This window comes from Megalobrama amblycephala, linkage group LG12 (assembly GCF_018812025.1).
Source record: "Megalobrama amblycephala isolate DHTTF-2021 linkage group LG12, ASM1881202v1, whole genome shotgun sequence".
NCBI classification, from domain to species: Eukaryota; Metazoa; Chordata; class Actinopteri; order Cypriniformes; family Xenocyprididae; genus Megalobrama; species Megalobrama amblycephala.
Window position 1 is genome coordinate 9,936,620 of NC_063055.1, and position 25,743 is coordinate 9,962,362.

The following is a 25,743-nucleotide window of genomic DNA, read 5'->3' on the forward strand; positions in this document are numbered from 1 at the left end:
AAGATCACAAAATGTACATCTCTACAATGATTGGTTGATATAACAAGGGAGGATAGCCTCCTCTGCAATGTATTTTTTCAACTCTATCTGCTGAAAGTGAAATACTCTATGGTGATTGGCTATTTTTTTTTTTTTTTTTTACCAATTGAGGCAAAAAACTTTGGCTATGGATTTTGCCTTCCCTTTCCCTTTCTATATCCCCTCAGACTGTCCTTAGCACAGTTTTCCAAATTATTGTAATACATTGGCAGATTCGGCACTTTTGGGGAAGAGCAGTGGTGGTTCCGACTTCAGTATTTAATGGTTAGATACAGGGGCGGACTGGGACAAAAATTCAGCCCTGGCACTGTAGCCACACCAGCCCACATTACCACACCCACACAGCCCCACCCACTGACACGCGCAGTTCCAGGTGAAAAAAGTACACTTCCATATGTACTTAAATGCTCTATTTTCATGCACTAATTTTGTACTTTAATATACTAAAAATTCTTCTTAAGTACTTCTTAAGATAATGTTAAGAACATCTTAGTGTACTCAACTGTGCTATTTTGAGACACCATTTAGTTACCACTTAACAAGTACTAAAGAATAATTTTATTAAAAAATACTATGGAAGTACAAAATTAAGAACAATCCATTAAGTACAAAATTAGTGCGCGGAAATAGAGCACTTTAAGTAGGTTACATTATGGAAGTGTACTTTTTTCACCTGGGTTGCTATACGTTTTTGACGTGTTTTTGACTATATTGCAACTTTGCAAGTAGTGTACAGTAGTCTGTTTACCCTAAATCCCACCTTATCTGCTGATATTTCAGTCATGTAATTTAGTAACTAACACTTGTAACCAATTATCACGAAGCAATGACATTTTAAATATACACGGGTTGTATGCTACGCTTACAACTTGTACACAAAAAAGAAAAAAAACACTGGAGCAAAGTAGCATGAATTGAATTGCATGAAAATGACTTGAGACTTTCTTTCTTCCTTACCTCTGTCCTCCGTTGCAGCAGCCGAATTTAAACCCTTTGAAAAGAGTTTAGTTAATTTTAGGCATTTGACAGTTTCGGACTTAAAAGCATTTTTTTGCTTTCTTGAACCTTTTCTCCACCGCCTTTCCTTTTTTGCTAATTTTACTGACAATTTGCTCGTGTTGTGCTCTCTCTCTGATGACTGATTTTGACTGAGTTTGATTGACTGGCTATCTAACCAATCATAACACCGTATCCACATTTATGTCCGACAAAGCAGTTAGATTAATGTTGTGTATTTGAATTTTAAAAATGGTGTGTAGTGTCATGGGCTGCTTGAACTGAGTCGCTACAGTAATCTGTCAAGACACATTAAAGAGCCACAAAACAGTATTTATTTTTTAAATCTCTCTTGTCTGTCGACGCATTGTCAGTGTCCTCTTTGCTCCAATGTATTTTTCACTGACAGAGCATGATCTGTGGCGTGAGAGTGCCACAGTAACTAAAGGGGGCGGGGTGGTCGGCCCATCTCGGGACCGGGCCGGCCGTTGCCAACTGGGCCGGCCATTTCTTAACATTTATTATTCTTAACATTATTATAAACATAATGAAATCGTGGTAGCAATAAAAACCTGTCCTATGCGCTTTCGGCCTGTTTATTTATATATATAATTAAACTGACCGGCCCACATTGAAAAATATGGTCCGGCCCCTCTGGCATTTGCCAGAATTGCCCGATGGCCAATCCGCCCATGGTTATATTCAATGGTGAAATTACGTACAAGAAATACACATTCTGTGACATGAAATGAAATAAATAACAGAATTTTATTAACATTAAATTGTCCTTCTCCCATTTTCATCTCAAACTTTTGGGTAAGCTGTGCCTCCCTTGCCTCCCCTCATGAGCAGCCACTGATTATGACCTAAAAACACTTTTTGCCATAATACATGTTTTGTAAAGTAATACATTTTTGACTTTTACATCACATAACCAGCTCCATATGTATGGCTTTTCTAATGTACTGAACTTATTCAGTAGCTCACCGGCTACAGCATTGCACTAGCAATGGGGAGCGCATGGGTATGAGTCCCATGAAACACAAACAGAGGCGGACAGTAGTGAAGTATGTTTACTCTGCTGAAGTACATTTTTCAAGTGTCTGTACTTTTTATCTGTGTTTTTCTTTAGAAAACTTTTACTTCACAATATTCCAAAGCATAATATTGTATTTTCTAAAAAATAAAAGTAATTCAAAGTTTTACTTGAGTACAAAAAAGTACTTCATTTTTTAAGGTTCTTAAGTATTAAAGGTAAATAAACTACTTTTATTTATGAAATGTAGTGCAGTAAAAAGTATGATATTATGCTTTGGATAAAGTAAACACACTGATAAAGTAAACACTCTGATAAGTACAGTCTAGATACTTTTTAAATTTACTTGAGTACAGTAAAAATACTTCAGTACTGTCCACCTCTTGAACACAAGTCTAGATAAAAGAGTTCAAAGACTTGTAGAAGCAGCTAAAATGGCATAGTTGCCTCAGCAAATGTGTTTTTAATCTTACTTTTGCTTTTGTTAACACTGTAGGTTAGGTTTACTGTAGGTGCTGTGAAACGTTGCCACGCGTGTTTTTCCAATGAGCCTGGGTTGAAATTTTCATGTTTATGTGTGAATGATACTTATTGATATACATTTTTATGTTTTTTTAGGTCTCCAAATAGTTCTTAAATCCATCATGAAGGCAATGGTGCCACTGCTACAGATCGGTCTGCTGCTGTTTTTTGCCATTCTCATGTTTGCCATTATTGGACTAGAGTTCTACAGTGGAAAACTCAACAAGCAATGTGAACCAGGCATTATAAGCCAGAAGAATCACACAAACACAAGTATAATAACATGCATAGATCTACACTTCCACATATGTACAAACTTAGAGTACCTAGATATACATGTTTTCATTTATGTTTATGTCAGATGCTGGGATCCAGTGTAAATCTTTAGAACACTGAAAAAGAAAGAACAGAATTTCACAAAAATTTCAGTTGAAAACAACAAAAATTTGGTTTCTCATTTTTAACATCTTTTAGGGTCACAAATAACACTTTCTTCGAATTTTTTTTATTTTTTTATTATTATTATTATTTTTTTTTTTTTACCATAATTCACATGAGGGCTTCTCACACTCGAAATAGTTAACCCTGGGTCATTCTAAACCACGGGTAGACGGAATCCTGGGTTATCTTGCCTCACGTTTCACACTGCTCATAATTTACCCATGGTTTACAATTAGTCCTAGGTATTCATAAGCTGATGTTTCACATTGTACATTCCTAAACCCTGGGTTAATGTTCTTATTTGCATATTTGTGGTGTCAGTGTCATTGATTGGATGAACGCAGCACGTGACCTGTTTACACAGCTCTAGCATTGCGCAAGCTCGCATTGTCGACTATACTATCAAGTTTATATTGAATGGACATTTTGGACTAAAGTCAAGTCATCTTCATTTACATAGCACTTTTCACAATATGGGCTGTTTTAAAGCATCTTCACCATGATAATAGGAAAATTAATTGACATTGTTTTGGCTTTACAGCAACTCTAAGAAAATATTATTATCAAGCTAAAGTAGGTTTTTGATTGAATCACTTCCGTTGTAAAAATTAATTATTAACTTAGGGGCCGCTTAAATGACTCCTTTCCTACTGAAAACCGAAGACCTTTAATGCATTTTTGTTGTTGATTTACGTGTTTGAATGTGTATGTGTGCAGACGCTTGGTCTTTTTACAAAGTGATATTGCCAAATTACTTGTCTGGTCCGCATAATACAGAAAAAATAGTCGTGTCCGCGGATCTATGCGAACTGGAATAATTTTGATAACGTTTTATCTATACATAGGGAAAGGAAAGGGAGATAGGCCTTCGCAGGGGATAGTTAAGGTGACACTTTAGAGCGTTTTCGTCATGTTTAGATGCAGGCCCTTCATCTCAACTTGATATGGCCTGGATCTGGCAGACTACGTCAAACCTCGGGATAAACGGAGAGAGACTAATAATAGCGTAGACGCCATTCTTCTTATGATGTAGTGAGTACATCAGGTGTTATGGGAAGTGTTCCCAGTTCCGGGTGACCTAATTTATGCAGCCTAACAATTTACATGATTTGAATTATAGAAGTAGATAGTGTGTTATGTGTATGCCAGGTTAAAGAGATGTGTTTTTAGTCTAGATTTAAACTGACAGAGTGCTTCTCGAACAGTGCTAGGAAGACTGTTCCAAAGTTTAGGTGCTAAAAAGGAAAAGGATCTACCACCTGCGGTTGATTTTGATATTCTAGGTATTATCAACTGGCCTGAATTCTGAGATCGCAATAGACGTGAAGGACTATAATGCATTAAGAGCTCACCCAGGTACTGGGGAGCTAAACCATTTAGTGCTTTGTAAGTAATTAGCAAGATTTTAAAATCTCTGCGATGTTTAATAGGGAGCCAGTGCAGTGTTGACAAAAGCAGGATAATATGATAATATGGTCATACTTCCTGGTTCTAGTAATAACTCTAGCTGCTGCGTTTTGGACCAGCTGTAGTTTATCAAGCGAGCAGGGCAACCACCCAGTAGAGCGATACAGTAATCCAGCCCTGAGGTTCATGAACGCATGAACTAACTGTTCCGCATTTGTCATTGAGAGCATATGTCGTAGCTTAGATATATTTTTAAGATGGGAGAATGCGGTTTTACAGATGCTAGAAATGTGCCTTTTAAATGAAAGATTGGTGTCAAAGAGCACACCCAGGTTCCTAACTGACGATGAAGATTTAACAGAGCAGCCATCAAGTGTTAGACAGTATTCTAGGTTGTTATGTGCAGACGGTTTTGGTCCAATAATTAGAATCTGTTTTTTCTGAATTTAGTAGTAGGAAATTACTAGTCATCCAATTTTTTATATCAGCTATGCATTCCGTTAATTTTTTGAATTGGTAAGTTTCATTAGGGCACAAAGAAATATAGAGCTGAGTATCATCAGCGTAACAGTGAAAACTAACGCCACGCTTCCTAAAGTTAAGAACGAAACTATTCTTCTCTGAAATTGTCGTGTTTTCCATCAGCATCTGACATTTTGCCTCTCAAACACTGAATTTACTGTCTATTCAATGCGCAGTGTTTCCGTGACTGTCCAAAGCAGGCAAATATGAGTACGCAATTGGTTGTCTTTTGTTAAGCGTCTAGCCGCAACATTCTAACACTGCATGGTTTGACACTGTACAAGTTTGGCACTGTAATGCGGGGTAAACAAATGCGTGTGAACCGTTCCTTCACCGGGGGTTAAAAGCGGTGTTTAGAACCGAGATAACCCAGGGTTAAGTGCAGTGTGAAAAGCCCTATGCATGTTATTAAATAACAAAATATAACATTAGTATTGAGAAAAATAACATTATTACCATTTGCAAGAAAAAAAATCAGGGGTCCATACAGATCTGCAAATCAGAGTCTTGGCTCCTCCCATACATGAAGTAAACACCTCCTTTTTCTGTAGGCCTCCTCCTATTAGCTGGATGATAACAAACAGTAAAGCAAACAGAGAAATGACACAGATACATTAAACAAAATTTGTCTCTTTCATTTCATGTAGCCAAATGTGGGGTCAGGTTTTGTCCTGATAATTATACCTGCACTAACTGGCCCGGACCCAACGATGGCATCACTCAGTTTGATAACATCTTATTTTCCATACTCACTGTCTTCCAGTGCATCACCATGGAAGGCTGGACAACCATACTCTATAATGTAAGTTTCTGTCTCAGTTGACTGATATGTAACACTTCTGTTTCTGTATTATAATCCAAATGTATAAATGTATAATCTTATTGTAATTCAATGTTGAAGCATTACTTCACTGTTAAAGAAGATCTCGTAGCATTTGTGTTTAGAATCTTTGAAATATTTCACATTTTATGCGGTTTAATGCCTCGTTTTACTGTTCATTGGTTGAGGCTTTTGGCTAGTAATGGGTTGAATGAGTTCAAGCCTTGCTTTCTGACGAAATATGATGAAAGTGTTTTTGTTGGTACCGTGGCTTTGTGGTTAGCATTTGTACTGGGAGACATTGATCTTTGGTGCTCATGCGGACAGAATACGTTTGCATTGTGTCCTAATCCCATTCCGTCTCTTCTCCCCAAAATAATAAATAAATGGCAAAAGAAAAATCTCTGGCCCACTGGCCCGTTTTAGCTAAAACTGATGGTTGATGAACTTCCTCCTCACTGGCAGCTGTGACCTGTCGTACTTGTACACGGGTCTTACGTACAGTATGCAGTACTGAGGAGGACTTCCTCAGACTTTAAAACAATCATGCATAGTTTGAGATAAAATTATGTTTATTAATGGGGTCATGACAGGGGTCATCAAATTTGCCTTGATCTTTTAAAACATCCTGCAAGTTTCATAGCTTAAAACATCCTCCTCATTATAAACAGGGCATTTATTTAATAAAGCTCCAAAAACGGCTCGTTTGGATATTGTGGGATTGGTGAGATCACACGTGCAAAAATATTTGCATATGCCTGCGTCCAGAGCAAGGCATTAATGAATAGTTTTGCATCATCACACCATAAGCCCCTCCCACTGGCATTCAGTCTGCATAACTGTTGACATTTGCCTACCTGGATGTAAGCATTACGTTGCATCAAAATAGACCTGTAATTGTCCCACTGCTTGATAAACACTGGTTTAATCCACTCTGGGAGTAAAAATAGATTACTAAAATTTAAACAGAATAATTTCTGCTAAGGTTCTGCTAAGATAGACTGCTTATATACAGTAAGCACCCTCAAATAATGAAAATTATTCTTTGTGAGGCCAATTACAGTAAAATAAATTTTAAAAATCATGATCCTATACTTTTGAATGTCTGGAAAATTATTTTGGAAATTCATTGGTCAAATTGTCTTTCAAAGTACAGTTTCTTTTTTCATGGATCCATTCTACATTTAAAAAAAGATATTACATAATAATACTTATTGAATTATTGCATCAGACAGCACAGACGTGACAGGAAGCATTGTGGAGAGATAGGATGAGAGTATGGTATTGGAAAGTACCACAAGTCGACATCCGAAGTGCCACCGCGCCATGTGTCGATGCTTTCAGCTCCTACATACAATAATATATCGGTAACACTTTACAGTAAGGTTCGTTAGTTAACATTAGTTAATGTATTATCTAACATGAACTAACAATGAGCAATACATTTGTTACTGTATTTGTTAATCTTTATTAATGTTAGTTAATAAAAATCCAGCTGTTCATAGTTTGTTCATTAATGTTAACAACTCTTGATTTTAATAATGTATTAGTAAATGTTGAAATTAACATTAACAAATGCTGTAGAAGTGCAGTTCATTATTAGTTCATATTAACTAATGTAGTTAACTAATGTTAACTAATGAACCTTATTGTAAAGTGTTACCAATATATCAAGCAGGTTCATCCAGGTCCACATTGTTTTTAACCAGTCATGTGGTGTCATACATGACGCAAGTCATGCTGCCACAGTTAGACTCGTTTTTCACACTCATAACTGAGCTGTTGCAGCTGCGTCGGGATGCGGGGAACACCCTCTCAGCTCAGCTGGGCAAAGATGCCACCTTCCCACGCAGTGATCACACCCTTTGCACGGCAGAGCAGAGCCCCGCTGAACCGTCGCCATTACAAGGGCAGGGTTTATGGTTTTCAGACCTTTTCAATCTACTGTAGGCAATCTAGCCATTTAGATAATAATACTGCTAATTCAAAAAATATTTTCTTTGTTTTGAAGATTAAGAGCTGTTCACTTCCTGTTTTGTGTTTGCACAGACCAACGATGCCTTAGGCCCTACATGGAATTGGCTCTACTTCATTCCCCTAATAATAATTGGCTCCTTCTTTGTGTTGAATCTGGTGTTAGGAGTCCTGTCAGGGTGAGTACTGTTTTCCTCAATGAGCTCTAAGACAAAGTGACACTACATCTAACCTGATGTCTGAGCTGACCCAGGGTAATGAGTTTTATCGGAGGTTAATGTGAAATGTATTAACTTCATCTCTAGAGACAAGAGGTAAAATTAAGTTACTACACACACAGCGACCTTATCTCTTTCTCTTTCTACACATCTCTCTTTTCGCTCTTTGTACATTTGTACACTGTGTTCACATACACTACCAGTCAAAAGTTTGCAATCACTGAGTTTTTATTTATTTATTTTGAAAGAAATCTCTTATGCTCACCAAGGTTGTATGTATTTGATCAAAAATACAGTAAAATAGTAATACTGTGAAATATTATTACAATTACAATCTGTTTTCTACTGTAATATATTTTAAATGTAATATATTACTGTGATGCAAAACTCAATTATGTCATTCATGCTTCATGGGAATGGGCAGAGTGTGCAAAAACTGTTCACTTTGTTTCCATTTTTATAATTCTGACAAAATCAAAAGAGATGTTTCTCCATAGAGAAATGCTTAACAGTGGCATTGAAATATGTTCTGTAGAAGCCACAAATTGTGTGATTTCAACTTTATTTTTTAAAAATTATGCAAATTGGACACAGCCTCTCTATCTCTGCCTTTCATTCCTTCACTCTGCAGGTGAAACACTTTGATAAATTAAGTGCATCCCATCCCTCTGGTTCTTCTCTGTGTGGGTAATTGTATGTTGTTGACTCCTGTAGGGAGTTTGCTAAAGAGCGTGAGCGAGTGGAGAACCGAAGAGCCTTCATGAAGCTCAGGAGACAGCAGCAGATTGAGAGAGAGCTAAACGGGTATCGGGCCTGGATTGACCGTGCAGGTACTCTTACACACTGACCTGGCAAGTGCACCATGCAAAACAAATAAAGTAAATCAAATCTGTCAAAACACACTGCCATAGCATCGCCTCATTCTACAAGGGATGTCGAGTACCGTTCAAAAGAGACACACTAGTGAAAGAAAATGCAGTTTTTTTTTTTTTTTTGCAATTTTTCCTTACCAAATTATATTATCACTTAGGGGTGGGCAATATGGCCAAATTCTTATTTCTCGATATGATAAAAAGAAGCTAATTACAAAAAAAAATCTCTAACAGTAGACATTTTATAATGTGGTAATGATATATTTTGTCATACTGTCCAGCCCTATTATCAGTATAACAATTCAAGTAAAAAGCTGAAGTGAAAAATATATTATGTATTGTTATGTATCCCTTTGGCTTTTAACAACATTAGCACTGTGAATGCCACACATTTGTGTAAAACCTCATGTTCTCCAGCATTATTTGAGAATGATCCAGAGAGCATCTTGTGCTTTAATTGAAATAAAAACAAAACAAAAAATGACATGATCATTGTCTCATATTTAAGTGTCCTAGAAGCAGAATCTTTTTTTTTTTTTGTATCTTATATATTTGTTATTCATTAATTCCTTTGTTCAACTTTTCTAAATCTTTTTGTTAATATCCATGATTAAATTTGATTTTGAATGACAGTTTTTCAATTTATTGTATGTGCACAACTTAAGATTCAAATTCGTTTTTTTTTTTTATTTTGCAGAGGAGGTTATGCTTGCAGAGGAGAATAAGAATTCAGGACCTTCTGCTTTAGATGGTGAGATGTTTGACCTCTGTTGCTTTTCTCTCTCATTTTCCCACGTAGATTGTGGGATGCAGTTTTTAATTATGTGTCAGGGTCAGGGTCGTGATTATTTTGAAAACCCTAGTGCAGTGTACACTAGTACATCCTAGTAAATATGCATTCACACTGTACAGATTTCATCATTTATCAAAGTCCTGCACACAGGCAAGTGAAATGCTAATATTTGATGTATCGGGTGGAATAATTTTACATTAAATTTACAGTAAAAACATTTATTTCATATAATGTTAATTTACCAACCTGTTGAAGTACTAATATCTGTTTTATATCTTTGTAATACACTGACAACCACCAAACACAGTGGTGATGAGAGTCACATGATGAATTAAAGTTTATCACAAGCAGCTTTTCCAAAAGCTGAGAAGGATAATACTAATATATAGAAGATGCACACAGTGTCATTCACACAAAAACTGAACATGTCATGGTAACACACGTGAAATTTTTAAAATGCAATAAACATTGATTTAACAACATTAGATGTAACATAAAACCCTAATGTACATAACTGATTAGAAAAAACAAAGACGAAACAGTTATTTCAACAAAAATATATCAAATGTGAAGTGTCATGCAGGGAATTGTGAGAATGTCAATTTACATTTTTTAAATATAGTTATACAATGACTGTAAATTTAAATGTATTTTACTGAAAATTACATTAAATGTACCGTTAGATCTATTACAGTTATTCACCGTATATAGTACGGAAACATTCTGTAAATCAATTAACTGGTTTTCACAGTAGTATTTTTACAGTCTTTTACCGTTAAAATCGTTAAAGTCTTTTTTTACAGTGTACACTGCAGTGTTTCAGGAGAGACAACCGTATTTGAATGCTGAGTGAATCCCTTAAATATCTCCGATATTATATGACAGTAAAGGCTCATATTTGGCTATATGTTCTTTTAATTTATGGAAACCTCTAAGCATCTGTTGTGTGATTTATGCACATTTGTTCAAAATGGCCTGTATGGGCAGATTGTTCACATGATGTTTTGTGTTGTTTACAAGAAGGATACACATTCTCATCTTGTTTTTTGTTAATTATTACCATTTTGGACATATTTTTCTTAAATGCATCAACTCAGAATGCCTAATGTTGGTTTGATTGCTTGTGTTACATGAGAAAATAAATAATTTTTGTCTACCTGGGTCGGGTACGGAATTAAATTAGTGCTGCTTTCAGATAACTGTTCGGTGTTCTGTTAAGTGCTGCAGTTGCTGTGTGGGTGAGGTTTACTAAACTGGACCCGTGCAGGACTCTGTCATTTATTCATTAGCCTGTTCTGGCATATAAAGCCTGTTCTGCTCCCATAAAGCAGCACAGGGATTATATATTTAATAGACTTATGTCACAATAAACAAGAAGCCATGGTCCTGCTAATGGTGTGTACATGTGTAGCAAAAACCTACCGCATGACATCGGAATCCTGTATAAGGTGACAGGTTTTCCCCAGAATCAAACAAGGTTTTTATTTATTTTACTTTATTATTATTACTTTTTTTTTTTTTGATTAAATGGTGATTGACAGCTTCCCAGAGGCTGTGAATGAAAAACAGGCAGTAACCATGGTGAACTCCTATTTCGATGCCCCTGCTGTTTGCCTGTAAGAGTCCCATCATACCATTTAAGACAATTGTCTTAAAAAAACAGCCTTAAAATGGAAAAAATATTTTTAGAGGGTCAGGAGAGACTGAGACCAATTCTGGCCCTTATGTATATTTGACAGCAGTAGGTATCCGAATGGCACTCTGAAGAGAGTTTAAAAAATAAAATGTAATGAAAGGGATTCATGTTTACTTCATTGTTTCCTTGACAACAGCAAAATATAACAAGCGGCTTTATTTGCAGTTCAATGCATCCTTTAGTGCAAACTATTAGACTAGATGCTTTGATTAAATTGGGAAACTTTCTATTGCTGCTGTCTACCCTGTTATATTCTGTAAAAGCTTAGGAACAAATTGATTATAACAGGGTGATGGCTGTATTTTTGTCATGTCGTGTGCTAACCTGGTTTCTAGCAATATGCATATTTTCTGCGGGCACTGAAAGCAAAAAATCTGCATGACAACAAAATCACTGACAGTCAGAACATATTTGATGTTTCTGATGAGTTTGCCTCATGGATAGAAAAAAAAACACTTTATACATAGAAACAGAAAATATTTGGTTTCTTTATAATTATCACACTTTTACTCACACAGTATAACGCGTCTTTATATTTGAGATTGTAACTGAGCACTGAGATGTAATTTACTGTACTTCTGCCATGACATGGGCAGGGCTACCCAGCGTGAGATGACCGAAATGCAAATCATCTGACTGCCAATAGATTTTATACTGCCATATGCTTTTATTTATTAGAACTTTTGGTTTATTAATTTGTTAATTTATTTAGTTTAGAGTAAAATATATATTTAATAATGTTTTAACTGATGTTTTTTTTTTTTGTGTGTGTGTGTGTGTGTGTATTGTAATGTATGGCTGTATGTCTTTCAGGAGACTTTTGCTCTCCTGCCAGGCTGTTATTGAAAATAAGAATATGTTCTTAATGACTTGCCTGGTTAAATAAAGGTTAAATAAAAAAATAAGAGAATAATAGGATAAATTATTTGGTACTTCTGTTCTCAGTGCTAAAAAGAGCCACCACCATAAAGAGAAGAGGGGTGGATGATGTTCGGAGAGCTCCAGAGGAACAGTATGCTGACATCTCGTCTGTAGGTGAGTGGCTTCCTCCCCCAACTCACCTTCATACCCTGTCTAGATAATGCCCTGACCCTCAAAATATGGTGCATATTTTCCTGCTTGTCAGTGTATGTTTTCAAATTAAATTCATATAGAGCTGAAAACATAATCTAATTCATTCAATACAAAAGGGGTTTTAAGTTGTTTTACTTTTTTATACATTTGTTTTGTTCATCAGGGATGCCACTGAACAGAGCCAGCATACGCAGTGCTAAACGAGGACCAACGTCTTATTTCCAACGGAAAGAACGCATGCTACGAATTTCCATTCGCCGTATGGTGAAGACTCACACCTTCTACTGGATCGTTCTGGGTCTGGTGGCCCTCAACACTCTCTGTGTAGCCATCGTACATCACAAACAGCCTCAGTGGTTGTCTAGTCTCCTTTGTAAGACCACAAGCAAAATGAAACTTTTCTCTCTATGCGTATGCTGTCATACATGATCAAAAGTCTGAACTTTAAAGTGGTTCCTTTTTATTGCAGACTATGCAGAGTTCCTGTTTCTGGGTCTGTTTCTAACTGAGATGTTTCTGAAGATGTATGGACTTGGGCCCAGACTCTATTTCCACTCATCCTTCAACTGCTTTGATTGTGGGGTAAGTACATTTTCTGTCTTGCTTCCCATGATCCTCTTTGAAATGAAGATAGCGCAACAGGGCAAATGTCAAAGAGGATCAAGGTGGTGACTCTAAAAATGAGTGTTCAAAACATTTTTTATCAAGAAACATAAAAGACATGCAAAGAAATAAGAGCAGATGAAACTGTAGATCTTATTTGATCTTTTTTGAAGTTACGCCTTGCCACTCTAGGCACTATGAACGCGTCTTAAATTTCTATGTAAATTTGAAGACCCAGCAATGAATATCAATATGTTGCTTTATTTAATTAAAATTCAGTTTTAGTTCTGGACTGTGCCACTTAATATATAACGATTCTCTCTTGGCTAATCTTTAATTTAATCAGAACATTTGTAGCTGGTCCTTCCCATGAATACAGTTCCCATTACAGTTTTCTGTTTAAGAACTATGAAACATCATCTAACATACAGTTAATCTAACATGAAAAGTAGCTGGTTTTAAGTCAATCATTTAATTGATTTTAAGTCAATTATTTAAATGTCTGTATGGTGACTTTGATATATATAAATGAGTGTTTAAGAGAATATAAATGAGTGTTTAAGGTGTGGTTGCATTTACCATTGTTTGGCAGGTGAATTTCATTAGTAGTCCATGCGATTGGGAATTGCATGAGGGTAAAAGATTTGCCCATGCAGTTTTTGCAACGGGTTCAGGTTGATTATACAGAATCATCAGGAGGCATCTTGGTTTAACATTGCTACACTATTGACAACAGACAATGGACATTTTTTCTTTCTAAAAAAATTTTGCTAATGTGACTGCACCTTTAGACAGTATTTTTGGATATCATTGGGATTTTTGAAGAGGTGAAATTCCTGAATTCCTTCCAGGTGATAGTAGGCAGTATTTTTGAGGTGCTCTGGGGGTTCTTCAGACCTGGCACATCCTTTGGGATCAGCGTTCTGCGTGCCTTGCGGTTGTTGAGAATTTTCAAGATCACCAAGTAAGTGCAGGCTTGCCTGAAATAAAAGCCCTTTGGGTTTATTTGCTTCTTCCAGAGGCAATAATCTGTTTATTGACTTGTGATGTCTTTGCTCAGTTCTGGATGTCCCCATGTTGAACTTGAGTTGCTGCATTTATGTGTTGTTAAGGTACTGGGCATCCCTGAGGAACCTGGTTGTGTCTCTGATGAACTCCATGAAGTCCATTATCAGTTTGCTCTTCCTGCTTTTCCTCTTCATTGTGGTATTTGCACTTCTGGGCATGCAGCTCTTTGGTGGAAGGTAATATCTTATCAGTCTGAGCACAGACGACCCCTGTAGATAGAGTTTTAAATTTGGATTTATGACTGAAAATATCTGAATGCTACACCTGTAGTTATGAGTAGGGCTGTGCAGCGGAGCCATTATCCATATCTGTATCTGTAACAATCTCAAAATTATTCGTATCTGTATTAGGATAAAACCAGAAGTCCATAAAATTACTTGAGAAGACCATTTCAATTGTAATTCTGTTCTCTTCATAGTTGTCATACTGTGTATAACTAATAAAATAATTATTTTCTTAATTATAATTATAAACTTTCTTTAAATATCTTCTAATTGTCGGAGCCTTTCCTTAACCTGATTAATAAATACTTAAACATCTTCTATTTAAAACAATAATACTAAATGTACTAAACTTATTGCCAGGACAATCATCCACAACCTCAAATAAGAGGACTCTATATAAAATAGCTGATTAGAGAACACAGAAGTTAAAAAAAGAAAATGTTCCATGGTTGAAAAGTGCTAAAACAACTTTTACTATGCATACAAATTACTATGCATGCAAATCTTAACAATTTACTGCTAGGCTTAAAGAATACATAAATGCTTGCTTTTTTTTAAAGTAGTAGAAAATGTGTCTGATTCAGTATCTTAGTTGATAATACTCTTGACAAAGCTCTGCTTTCTGAGAGATGTGCTGATTTGCGATCGTGCTGTGCTCTTTTCATTCATAGAGTTTACTCATTCACTTCACACTCATTATTGCATAGTGATTTTAGAGGTTTATGTATAATATTGTGCAGTCCCCTGGCTCACCTGTTATCTAGCAAACACGAGGAGCGACTGTGTCTTCTGAATATTGTTCCTATTATTCTATAGAATTCATTATTCATTTTGAAGCCATTATCTGTGCCTTTCTGAATAAGGTATTCGGCTTCAGGCACATCCCTAGTTATGAGCTGCCCTTTATGTCATATGCAATAACAATACAAAACCCTGAGCCTGCTTTGCTCCTGACTCAACAATTCAAGTCCACCATATTAAACATGCCAACAAATTACATGCTAAAAAGTAATGCTTAAAGTGGAACCATAACCCTATGTGACAGGTGTAGCAAGACAATAGAAAATAGATCGGGTTCTCCAGCAGGCGAAAAGCAAATAATCTATAATTCAGTAACCTGGTCAGACACATATTGAATAAAATGGCTTGCACACAGATGTCACATTTTCTTTTTTCTTTTTTTCTCTCCACAGGTTCATTTTTGAAGAATACACGCCCACTAATTTTGACACTTTTCCAGCAGCCATCATGACAGTGTTTCAAGTAAGAATCCACCCAGTTGTAATCTGAGTATAATGCATGACTCCGGATGTTTCTTAGTGAAAAATGACTTAGAAGGATGGCTAATTAATTATACCAAGATTTAATTGCACAGATAAAGAGGAAATTTGGATCAGAGCAAGAACAAAAACATACTTAGCCGCAAAACAGAATCTGTCATCCCTTTATTAATGATGAAAATGCATAAATATACAGCAGTCTAACACAGAAAAAAAGTTAAACAATTTTGTTTCTGTGGCAATTTTGTGGAAAAATAAGTGTAATTCTGACGAATGGATCTAAATGTGGTAAAATGTATTATTGGGACTCCACTTATTGGTAGCTGAAATGATACTAAAATTAGCCAAAATATGTCATAAACAAACAAATGGGGAAGAATTTGTTGAATTTTAGCATTCCTATTGTGTGAAAATATGAGGAGCTCTCTGTGGAGTTTCTCAGGCACAGATTCCATGAGGGCCTGGAATAAGTTAACTGTGTTTATAGATTCTCACTGGTGAGGATTGGAATGAAGTCATGTACAATGGCATCCGGTCTCAAGGAGGAGTGAAGTCAGGGATGTGGTCATCTATCTACTTCATTGTTCTGACTTTGTTTGGAAATTGTATCCTTGATTTATTCTTTCTCTATCCATCACCAGCAATATCTAGTATATATATATATATATACTACACTATCTGGTGTATGACATAAACAGTATTACATTTACTCTTTGTTCGGTGCACAAATGTTAAAAGCTTTGAGAATATAAAGATGTGGCCTAATTTGAACAGTTTCAAAGCTGTTTTACTTTTGCTTTCTGGGGGTTTCGCTTTGAAAAGTCATTTGATGTTCTTCAGCGTTTCACTAAAGGCCTTCATCTATTTTTAAGTCTACATGAAATCAAAATTGGGTTGTTTACTTTCTTAATACACATTCCTGTTCTTGCTGTGCATGATTCATCACTGCAATTTCCTTCGTAGTCTTTCATCAAAACGTAACTTGCTCTGCTTTTCATCTTACATTTCTAAGCTTATTTTCTTAAACTCTCCAACCAAGATTAGTGCATGTTGACTCTAAAATCTGTTCTGGTATCATAATATGCTGGTTTGAATATGTTTTGGTGGTTATTGCTGCATAACTCATTGTTTTGAGTCAAAATCCTTGACAAAATGTTTAGATACACTGCTCAACGTCTTCTTGGCTATCGCTGTTGACAATTTGGCCAATGCCCAGGAGCTCACAAAGGTATATCCAGCATGGTTCTTTTAGCTTTATATGTTAGAGGATTTGTAAAGCAGTTGAATAATGAATAACGCCTTACTATTCCAAAGGATGAAGAGGAGGAGGAAGAGGCGTTTAATCAGAAACATGCCCTGCAGAAAGCCAAGGAGGTTGGGCCCATGTCCTCTTTCATGTCCTCAGAGTAAGTGAACCAAGTACACCCTTGCCTGCTACATTCACCCTCTCACAGAGATGCTAATATACCAACTAACACTACTAACACCAGTCTTATGTCTGGGTAGTGTGCTTTCAGAGATATCTAAATTGGCACATTTGCCAAAGTATACCTGTAGAACTTTCCAGCTTCAGTACCTGGCCAAATTGAGTTAGATGCACATGCTAGTTTGACTCTAAAGGGACATTGCTGTACAGTTGCCAGAGTATGTAAACAGTTGAAGTCTTTGCTTCTACAGATATTTCTTTCACTCTGTACTCTTCAAATCTAATGTTACACATTTGTTAAAATATAGCTAGAATATGGAAAAATTAGTCACAAGTTAGAGAACAGGTTATATGCAAGAGGCTGTTACTTGAGGCCAACAAAGATGCGTTTCCCATTGTTGAGGGTTGTACACAGTGTTCCTTCGGTTGATTGCGTAGGGATTTTTGGGCTCTTTATTCTCGAAGCACAATAATTTGCTTCAAAATCAACAGCAAGTTGTCATAGCAACCGGCAAGCTTCCCAGTCTTTGCAGGGATGAGTCTATTCTGTTGTCATAGAGACTATTTTGTTCCCATCAAAAGGAGAATTACAGAGTTTTGAATGCCTTTACATTTGTCAGCCTAGATATGTATTTGTATGTTATCTTTTGCAAGAACAGAAGAGGCATCCAGCTAGCCTTAATCTCAAGACATATAAAGAGAATCAGATATCAAAAAAGGGAGATAAAAGTTTCTATTACCGGAGCTCACACACAGATGCATCTTTCTGTGATTTTGGGAACTTAACACTGCATGGATGTGATGTCAGACTCCTGGAGTTGAGCATGTGCAAGTTGGGATGACTGATCATATGTGTCCTCAATGTTACAATCTAACCAACTTTACATCTCTTGATTGATCATAGATACTTTAGAAGCTCACTTTTGCGCATTTTCCTTGATAGTATAATACATTTAACATGACTTGAGTGAGTTTTGAATGCTGATTTGAGTGAGTACATCACAGAAGTTCCTGTAAGCATGGATTCACCTTCATGCTGGAGGTGATATATATGTAGGGTTCTTTCTGACCCCAGTAGCAATATGTGCTGTGTCTAGAAAGGTCGAAAAGTTAAGCCAGAATGAAGTTTTCAGTCAAGAAATGTAAAAGCAGGATCCAAAATTAACTTTTTGCTACACCTGCCTATGGCAAGTAATATGAGAATATTTAACAGATATACACATTTCTTAACAGTCACGAATATGTATATATATTGCCGTTTTCCTTGCCTATTAGTGGCAAATAGTGTAAATAGCATCTTGTGTCACTCACAGCATCATGTACAAGATGAGTCAGTTTTCAACTCTCTGTCATTTTGTGGCTCCATGTGTCACCACATGGAGTTCTGGAGAAAAAAAGAATTATCCCAGCCTCCTAGATACGCTTCTGATGGCAAGTTTCCCACTAAGATTAAAGTTTTTAGACTACACATGTGTTAGATATTTTTAGTTGAGAGAGAGTTTGTATCTTTTTGATTTAAGACATTTGCTCATGTAGCTTACATTGAATTGCAACATAATACATCATTTCTTATAGTTACTGGCCATTGGCAAATTTTACACAAATCCAGTTCTTATTTGCATTTGGTGCATGGCACGTGTTATATTTGAACACTTTGTAAACATTTGTATATACATACATTTATATATATATATATATATTTATTTTTTTTATTATTTTGGGCATGCTCAAAATTTGCAATAACTAATAACAAATGTTTGTGATGAGTGTTATTGTATAGAAAAGAGGCTTTTATGTCATTATTGAGCAATAAGACTTTAATATAATACATGTGTGCTGGACAATTACTGAAAACAAAATAATAAAAAAAAAACATTCTGTATTAGGCAATGGAGGCCATGCCTTTGTCAGAACAAATTGGTATGATGTGAATACCACAGGGTCTCTTCTCTACTGCATTTTGAGAGATAATGTGAGAGCTGGTTGTCAGTGAACTCAGACTGGAAATTGTGGCCTGTGGCATTTGGATTTTGCATGTTTACTTTAAAACTAAACAGAGGCTGTCGTAGCATGTCCGAAAGTGCTTGACGAGAACTGAGAAATGAATGCATGTCTTCAGTTAGCATGACAATTATGGACGTCATACCTGGGAAATGCATATGTATGACTAGTTGACTACTAAAGAAATGAATTAGGGTGCTCTCTCTTTCTGATATTGTGTGCTTATGCATATTAATCCCATTTATATATGTCTTATATCTGTGCCGTTTCTTACTGTCTCAGCATTTCAAAATGTTCCAGAATACTGTATTTGTTGCTTCTAATATATCTACCATCATGTTGTCATGTTACGCTTTGCTGCCTTGTTACACAGCCCAAAACTTGTAATTGTTTTAAAACTTAGTGTAACTTTAATTTATTGTCAACAATAGTACAAATGCAACATGTTAAAAGGAAAAAAAAAAAAAAGAAGAAGAAAAAAAATCTTTTTTATGGTATAACAGAGCATTGAAATACTAATGAAACACTTTATTTGTCTGAATATTAGTCAATGACCTTTTTGGGCTGTGATGCTTGGCTTGTTTTGTCCTTGTTCTCGAAAGCACTAATGTCTTGTTTTCAACCAATCGCTCATTGATTACACGGACCTCACAAGAGTACAAGTGCCAGTAAGTAATAGTCTGTTTATTTCAATTTTAACATTCAGCACCTCCTAATTTATCTATCTGGGTGAAGCTTTCTGTTCTGCCATCTTTATCAAATGTCTGATTTCACATTTTCAAGTCTGATCTTTGGTTGGAATTTGATTTGTCAATTTCCTGCAATGATATTTCACTCTTTTTTCTCTCTCCATTCTGAATCAACTCTATTTCCAGTTTCGCTGTTTCGTTTTTCACTTTGATATCGCAACTCTATCCAGTTGTTTTCCATCTCTGCTGTCCTTACAAGCTGGACCATGAATTCCAGTTACACAAAAACACAAAGTCACAAAACAGAATTAAAGTACCCTTTCTACCATGAGTTGCAAAGTATTTGTTAACAGCAATCTATTAAATATTTTGCACACAGATACTTCAGTTCTCATGATCAGCTAGACCACCTGGTCACCATCATTTTGGTTTTTTCAATGCCTGTCCCCTACACGTTTCTTAACTGGCCAGTAAGATGTTCTTGGTGAACCAGCTTTCAATTCAGTGTTCTAAGGCAGTGGTTCTCAACTGGTGGGTTGCAGGTTTGTTCAGGTAAACGCTAAATATGAACATATACAGTATACTTTTAGAATAGCAAATAAATAGGCTTTTTAATTTTGAAAAAATTAAATGTCATCTGTCCAATCAAATTCTACAGTATTTTGATGCAAATTTATTTATCACTTGATAGAAGATTAATTATTGGCTGCCAAGAGCAGGAGACTGTCGATATTCAAAATACATTTTAAAACCAAACATTCAAACTGTAAAGATAATTTTAAACTAAGAGCAAAATTTGCTATGTAGCCTTAATATCTGTTGATTTTGCATATTGTTGGGCCTAAACAGCTCATGGTAATATAATTATATTTAATTGTTTGATTTTAAGGATGTTTTTGGTTATTTTTTTATTTTTTTTGTATGCTAAACATTTATTTAGGTCTCACTTGATGTCAAATGTAATATAGAGTCCTGAAACAAAACCAGCTGAGAACCACTGTACTTTTCAGAAGGGTAGAAAGGGTTTTGTACTGCTAATGAGTGATAAGGTAATGTAAACAATTGTTGTGGCATGGTTGTTGAAATATTTCTTTTGCCACCCAGTATCATTGAGTGTTCTCTCTCTTTTTTTCCTCAGGAGGAGGAGGAGGCCCTACCTGTACAGGAAGCGTGCAATTCACCGGAGCCGTGCGGCCTACTCCTTTGAGGATGCGGAGAGTCTGGCTGATGCCCGTCCACTCAATGCCTCTAACTCTTTCATGTCCAGGAGAGAGAGAAGGAGGAGGTTGACCATGTCAGTTTGGGAGCAGAGGACCAGCCAACTGCGCCGGCACAGGCAGATGTCCAGCCGTGAGATCCTGTTCAACAGCCCGAGTGAAGAGCACGATGGACCACCTGGCTGCCATCATCACCGGACCGCTGGGATATCTCCGTCTGACAGCATGCGCAGAGCCATCGAGACCTCTACAACCACCACCTTGCCGGAAGCTACCTTAGAACCACCCATGCCTATGGACATGCCTGTAGATGAGCAATCGCTGTCCATTTCTATCCCCGAACCCCCTTTAGCTATTCCAATACCGGAGCCACCGATGCCTGCGGACATATCCCTTCCTGAACCCCCAGTGACGCTGAATTTACCCCTAACAGAGCCGTCTGAATCAAAGACCTCACCCGAGGGCACTCTAGACATCAACAACCATTGCCCCAGACTGAATGGGAACAGGCGGCAGCGGGCAGTCCGTAAGTACAGGCCACCTGCGATGGGGGACACGCTGACCCCTGATATGGGGCCCAGACCCCGACGCCCACGCCACCGCGAATCTCACACAGATGTCAAGGGCAAAGAGACACAACAGGGAGATGGTGGTGTTGACAGTAGAGAACAAAGGCCAGGGAATGAGGGAGATGAAAAGGAATCAAAGAATGATGGAGAGATCAGTCCAGACAGCAGAATGCTTGAACAGAGGTGATTTTATATGGTCTTTTGATTTATATAATGGTATATATTATATACACTACAATTTAAAAGTTTAAGGTCAGCACAATTTTTTAAAAGAAATTAATTGTATGTAATTGTTATACAATGTTGTAGAACATACGTGGAAGTCATGTTAACCACAGACCTTATTTTATTCGTAAATCAAAAGTTGCTTTACCTAAAACCCATGAGAACTTCCTGCGGAAACTAGCAAATTGGCCTTCCAGGTTTACCTACATATTGTGACAACATAGTGACAGCTTAAATTAGTTGAACATATACCTAACTATTTTTTATGGTCAAGTACACAGTATTCCTTGTTGAGAGTCTGGAGAGAGAAATTGTGCTATTAACTTCTTCCCTTCCACAGGCAGAACAAACAAGACAACTCTGAATCATCAGAGCCAAAACCAGCCAATTCCCCCTGCAAAAACCCACCTCAGGACTCAGAACCTGCAACTCTACAGCTCACTGAGAGCACACTCCAGAAGTCCCCACAGGCCACTATGGGTGCTGGCGAGACAGACAATAACAACCACGGATCCTTGAATCAGGATAAGTCGTCCCTCAACACCAGCATCATGATAGAGGTCACCGACACTCAGCCATCCATGGAGCTGACCTCCATTACGGGTTTGAGCATCCCTGCACTTCTGATAACCCTACTGATAAGACCAGCTTAGACTAATTGCTACTGGTTAGGCCGTGTGTCCACCAAAGCGTTTTTAGCCAGCTGAAAACGCTAGGCGCTCTGCTTAAAACGCCTATCTGTGAGCGCTTGAGAGCGCTTCTGCAGCGCAGCGTTTTTTTCCGTTGAGACGCTTTGTTGCTATGATACGGAATATATGCGGCACTGTTACTTATAACTGATTTTGCAGGTAATTTGTTTCAGACTAAAAATGTTGACACAATGTAGAATTACTTGCTATGTATGTTCGGAGACCAGCAATATTAATTTCTCATCCATTTTGTTTCGTTCTCTGCTTGTTAATGTCGTTGTACAGCAAGAATGTTGTGACAGTTGGTCGGTGTTGTATTTGTCCTGCCCCTCCTTCACTCTGATTGGACGGCTGAATAAAATGTGACAGTGATGAGCGCAGCGTTTTACTCAAAGTTGAACGTTCTTCAACTCGAGGCGACCAGTAAAAAATGCCGAGCTCTCAGCGCTTGAGCATGAAAAAGACGCTCAGCGCCTCGTTACACTCCTGGCGTTTAAAAAACGTGGCGCTCCCATTGAAAACAATTGGAAAAAGTACGCTAGCAGCTGGAAAAAACGCTTTGGTGGACACACGGCCTTAGTGCTGGATTGGTGCTGGTCTAGCTAGAGGAGCAGAGCCAAGCTGTTTGTTCACCAGCAAAGACATTGCCATTAGCATGGTGTTTCTTGTGAAGCTGGTTGGCCAAGGCAATTTTGCTGATTAAGCTACTTAAAAATCCTTGAAACACCACCATCCAAAAACATGACCCACAATGCAAGATTTTTCAGTAGGGAAAGTACACAAATTTAAACTGATATAATTTTAAGATTCCTAGACATTTTATTAGAATAAATATCATAAAATATCCATTTCAGTACAATATACGCAGATATTTTAGTGTTGTGATCTTATTAGAGACAGTCTTGTATAATAGTTTCTTAACTTTTATACACGCTTCTTTATACAATACTTTTATATCATAAATGAATTCATCTTCAGATTTGACTTGTGGCTTTATATTTCATTTTTCTAAGACTATGTCTCCTTTTTTTTTTTTTATAAAGATTTTATGCAAATCAATTGCTGATTGCTTTCCAACATCTATTTTATTATAAATAGATCTCTAATATGTATATAATATTATATTATAATATACATTTATATTAATTGTATTGATGTAATATCTATAATATTTATACTATATTATAATGATATCTATATTTATATAATGACTTTTGTGCAGCAAGATTCCAGCTGTCTTCATTTGAGTCATACTGAGATGAAATAAAAAAAACATTACATTTGATCTGTTTGATTTTTATTATAGATAGAAGATCTAAAATAGACAGATAGATACAGATTGATATCTGTAATATCTATATTTATTTATTTTTGTAAAGCTCCCAGCTGTCTTCTTTTACTGAGTTATACTGAGTTAAAATAGACAACAACAACAACAAAAAAAATCCATTATGGAAAATCTTCTGTTTTCTAATATATACCTTGATTTTTTTAGGTAATAGTAAAGACATGGAGGCCTCAAAGCCAGAGAAAGAAGAAGAGGAAACCCCAGATGCGCCCAAAGCCCCTCCACCTGTCAGCATGTTCATCTTCAAACCCAACAACCCGTAAGGCTGGATGTTTGTGGAGCCACAGCTGTATTCTATATTTTATGAATATGTTTTCGATTCATCTCTCTCTCTCCCTATTCCTCATCTCTTCCTCAGGGTCCGTAGGGCCTGCCACTACATTGTCAATCTTCGTTATTTCGAGATGTCAATCCTCCTTGTGATCACTGCCAGCAGTATCGCCTTGGCTGCCGAAGACCCCGTCAACACTCATTCGGACAGGAACAAAGTAAGAATGCCCCTCCACCACCCTGTCTCCATTTTCCAATAATTGTGTATACAATAATCAGATGTAAATAGTTTTGCTGCTATTTGTAGATGGTCTGAAGTTGAACTGCATTAATATTTTATTTATTACAAGGATGCTTACAAACAATACTGAGTATCTTTACCTTCGTTAATTTACCTATTTCATTTGTAATTGCATTACTAAAGGGTGGATATTGGATAATTACAAGAATATAAAATAAAACAAACTCTAGTGAGACCACTATCTTACTTTTCTATCAATAAAAAAAAAAATTATGTTCATCTCAGTGTCACTTTGAAAGTTGTAAAAGGTTAGCTGACATCAATATTTTTGGATAATTTACATGTTCTGCAATGTGATAAGCTATACTCCAACTAAAACTACCGTAAACAGAAATTTTCTAATTCTTTTACAATAACATAATGCATGCAAGTTTCACAACCTCATATTAATTGAGAGTCTATATTGAATATTTATACTTTTAAACATTTTTGTCACCTTAAAAGTAAATGTTGACCTGGCACAACACCTGAAATATTCTTTCCATAATACATTCATTGAAAATGAATCTAAAATACTGATGATGATTTAAAAAAAAAAAAAAAAAATGCTCATAAACATGCTTTAACTGCCCAGTATCATAAGAAATACGTATGGAAACTTGTTTCTGCCACTGAATAAAAAATAAAAAAGGTAACTGTGACTTTTTATCTCAGAATTCTGACTTTATTTCTCACAATTGCGAGTTTACTTCTTGTTATTCTGATTCTTTTCTCAGAATTACGAGATATAAACTCGCAATTGTGAGAAATAAAGTCAGAATTGCGAGTTATGAACTCAATTGCGGGATATAAACTGATATTTTTCTCTCAATTGCGAGTTTATATGTTTATATGTTATATGTTTTATATGTCTCAGAATTGTGAGATTTAAACTCGCAATTGTAAGTTAGAAAGTCCAATTCTGAGGAAAAAAAGACTTAATAACTCACAATTGTGAGTTTATATCACACAATTCTGACCTTACAACTCAAAATTGCGAGTTTATATCATGCAATTTTGAGGAGAAAAAGAATTGCGAGATGTAAGATTTTGTATGTAGATTTTTATTCAGTGTAATAACAAACTTCCATAAATACATCCATAAATTTTATTTTGAAAAAAAGAATTTATTTATCATTTAGAATTTATTTATCATTTTTGGCAATAAAACTAGATCAGTAGACCTGTTTGAGTTTCTTTGGTCCTGATGATATTGTTCCCTGTGGGTTATGAATCATTTGGCATTGTTAGCTAATAGAAATGAGATTTTTGTTGCAGGTTTTAAATTTCCCTTGTGCGAATGCACCAGCTGTATGAAACCACAGCTAATTACATGCTAAGACTCTTCCAGTAATAGATGATGAGATCTTGTGTGTATGTAAACAAATGACGTACTCTATGCTCTAGATCAGTGGTTTTCAACCTGTGGGGACCACTAGGGGTC

At 36.4% G+C, this 25,743-nt stretch overlaps 1 protein-coding gene across 9 annotated transcripts in view; it reads left to right on the plus strand.

Annotated features, from left to right (window-relative positions):
* LOC125279483 (voltage-dependent R-type calcium channel subunit alpha-1E) overlaps positions 1 to 25,743 on the plus strand; it is a 166,763-nt gene that overhangs the window by 112,543 nt on the left and 28,477 nt on the right. For 7 of the 9 annotated variants that reach the window (XM_048209205.1, XM_048209203.1, XM_048209210.1 and 4 more), the window contains 18 exons: positions 2,690 to 2,866; positions 5,611 to 5,765; positions 7,833 to 7,936; positions 8,690 to 8,805; positions 9,545 to 9,598; positions 12,282 to 12,371; positions 12,574 to 12,783; positions 12,880 to 12,992; positions 13,865 to 13,977; positions 14,126 to 14,257; positions 15,499 to 15,568; positions 16,073 to 16,190; positions 16,746 to 16,813; positions 16,900 to 16,991; positions 20,840 to 21,670; positions 22,053 to 22,315; positions 23,897 to 24,008; positions 24,108 to 24,237. In XM_048209205.1, the coding sequence (XP_048065162.1) occupies positions 2,690 to 2,866; positions 5,611 to 5,765; positions 7,833 to 7,936; positions 8,690 to 8,805; positions 9,545 to 9,598; positions 12,282 to 12,371; positions 12,574 to 12,783; positions 12,880 to 12,992; positions 13,865 to 13,977; positions 14,126 to 14,257; positions 15,499 to 15,568; positions 16,073 to 16,190; positions 16,746 to 16,813; positions 16,900 to 16,991; positions 20,840 to 21,670; positions 22,053 to 22,315; positions 23,897 to 24,008; positions 24,108 to 24,237 (2,948 nt within the window). The remainder of the gene's footprint in view (positions 1 to 2,689; positions 2,867 to 5,610; positions 5,766 to 7,832; positions 7,937 to 8,689; positions 8,806 to 9,544; positions 9,599 to 12,281; positions 12,372 to 12,573; positions 12,784 to 12,879; positions 12,993 to 13,864; positions 13,978 to 14,125; positions 14,258 to 15,498; positions 15,569 to 16,072; positions 16,191 to 16,745; positions 16,814 to 16,899; positions 16,992 to 20,839; positions 21,671 to 22,052; positions 22,316 to 23,896; positions 24,009 to 24,107; positions 24,238 to 25,743) is intronic. The other 2 variants (XM_048209208.1, XM_048209212.1) reach the window with 1 other exon arrangement.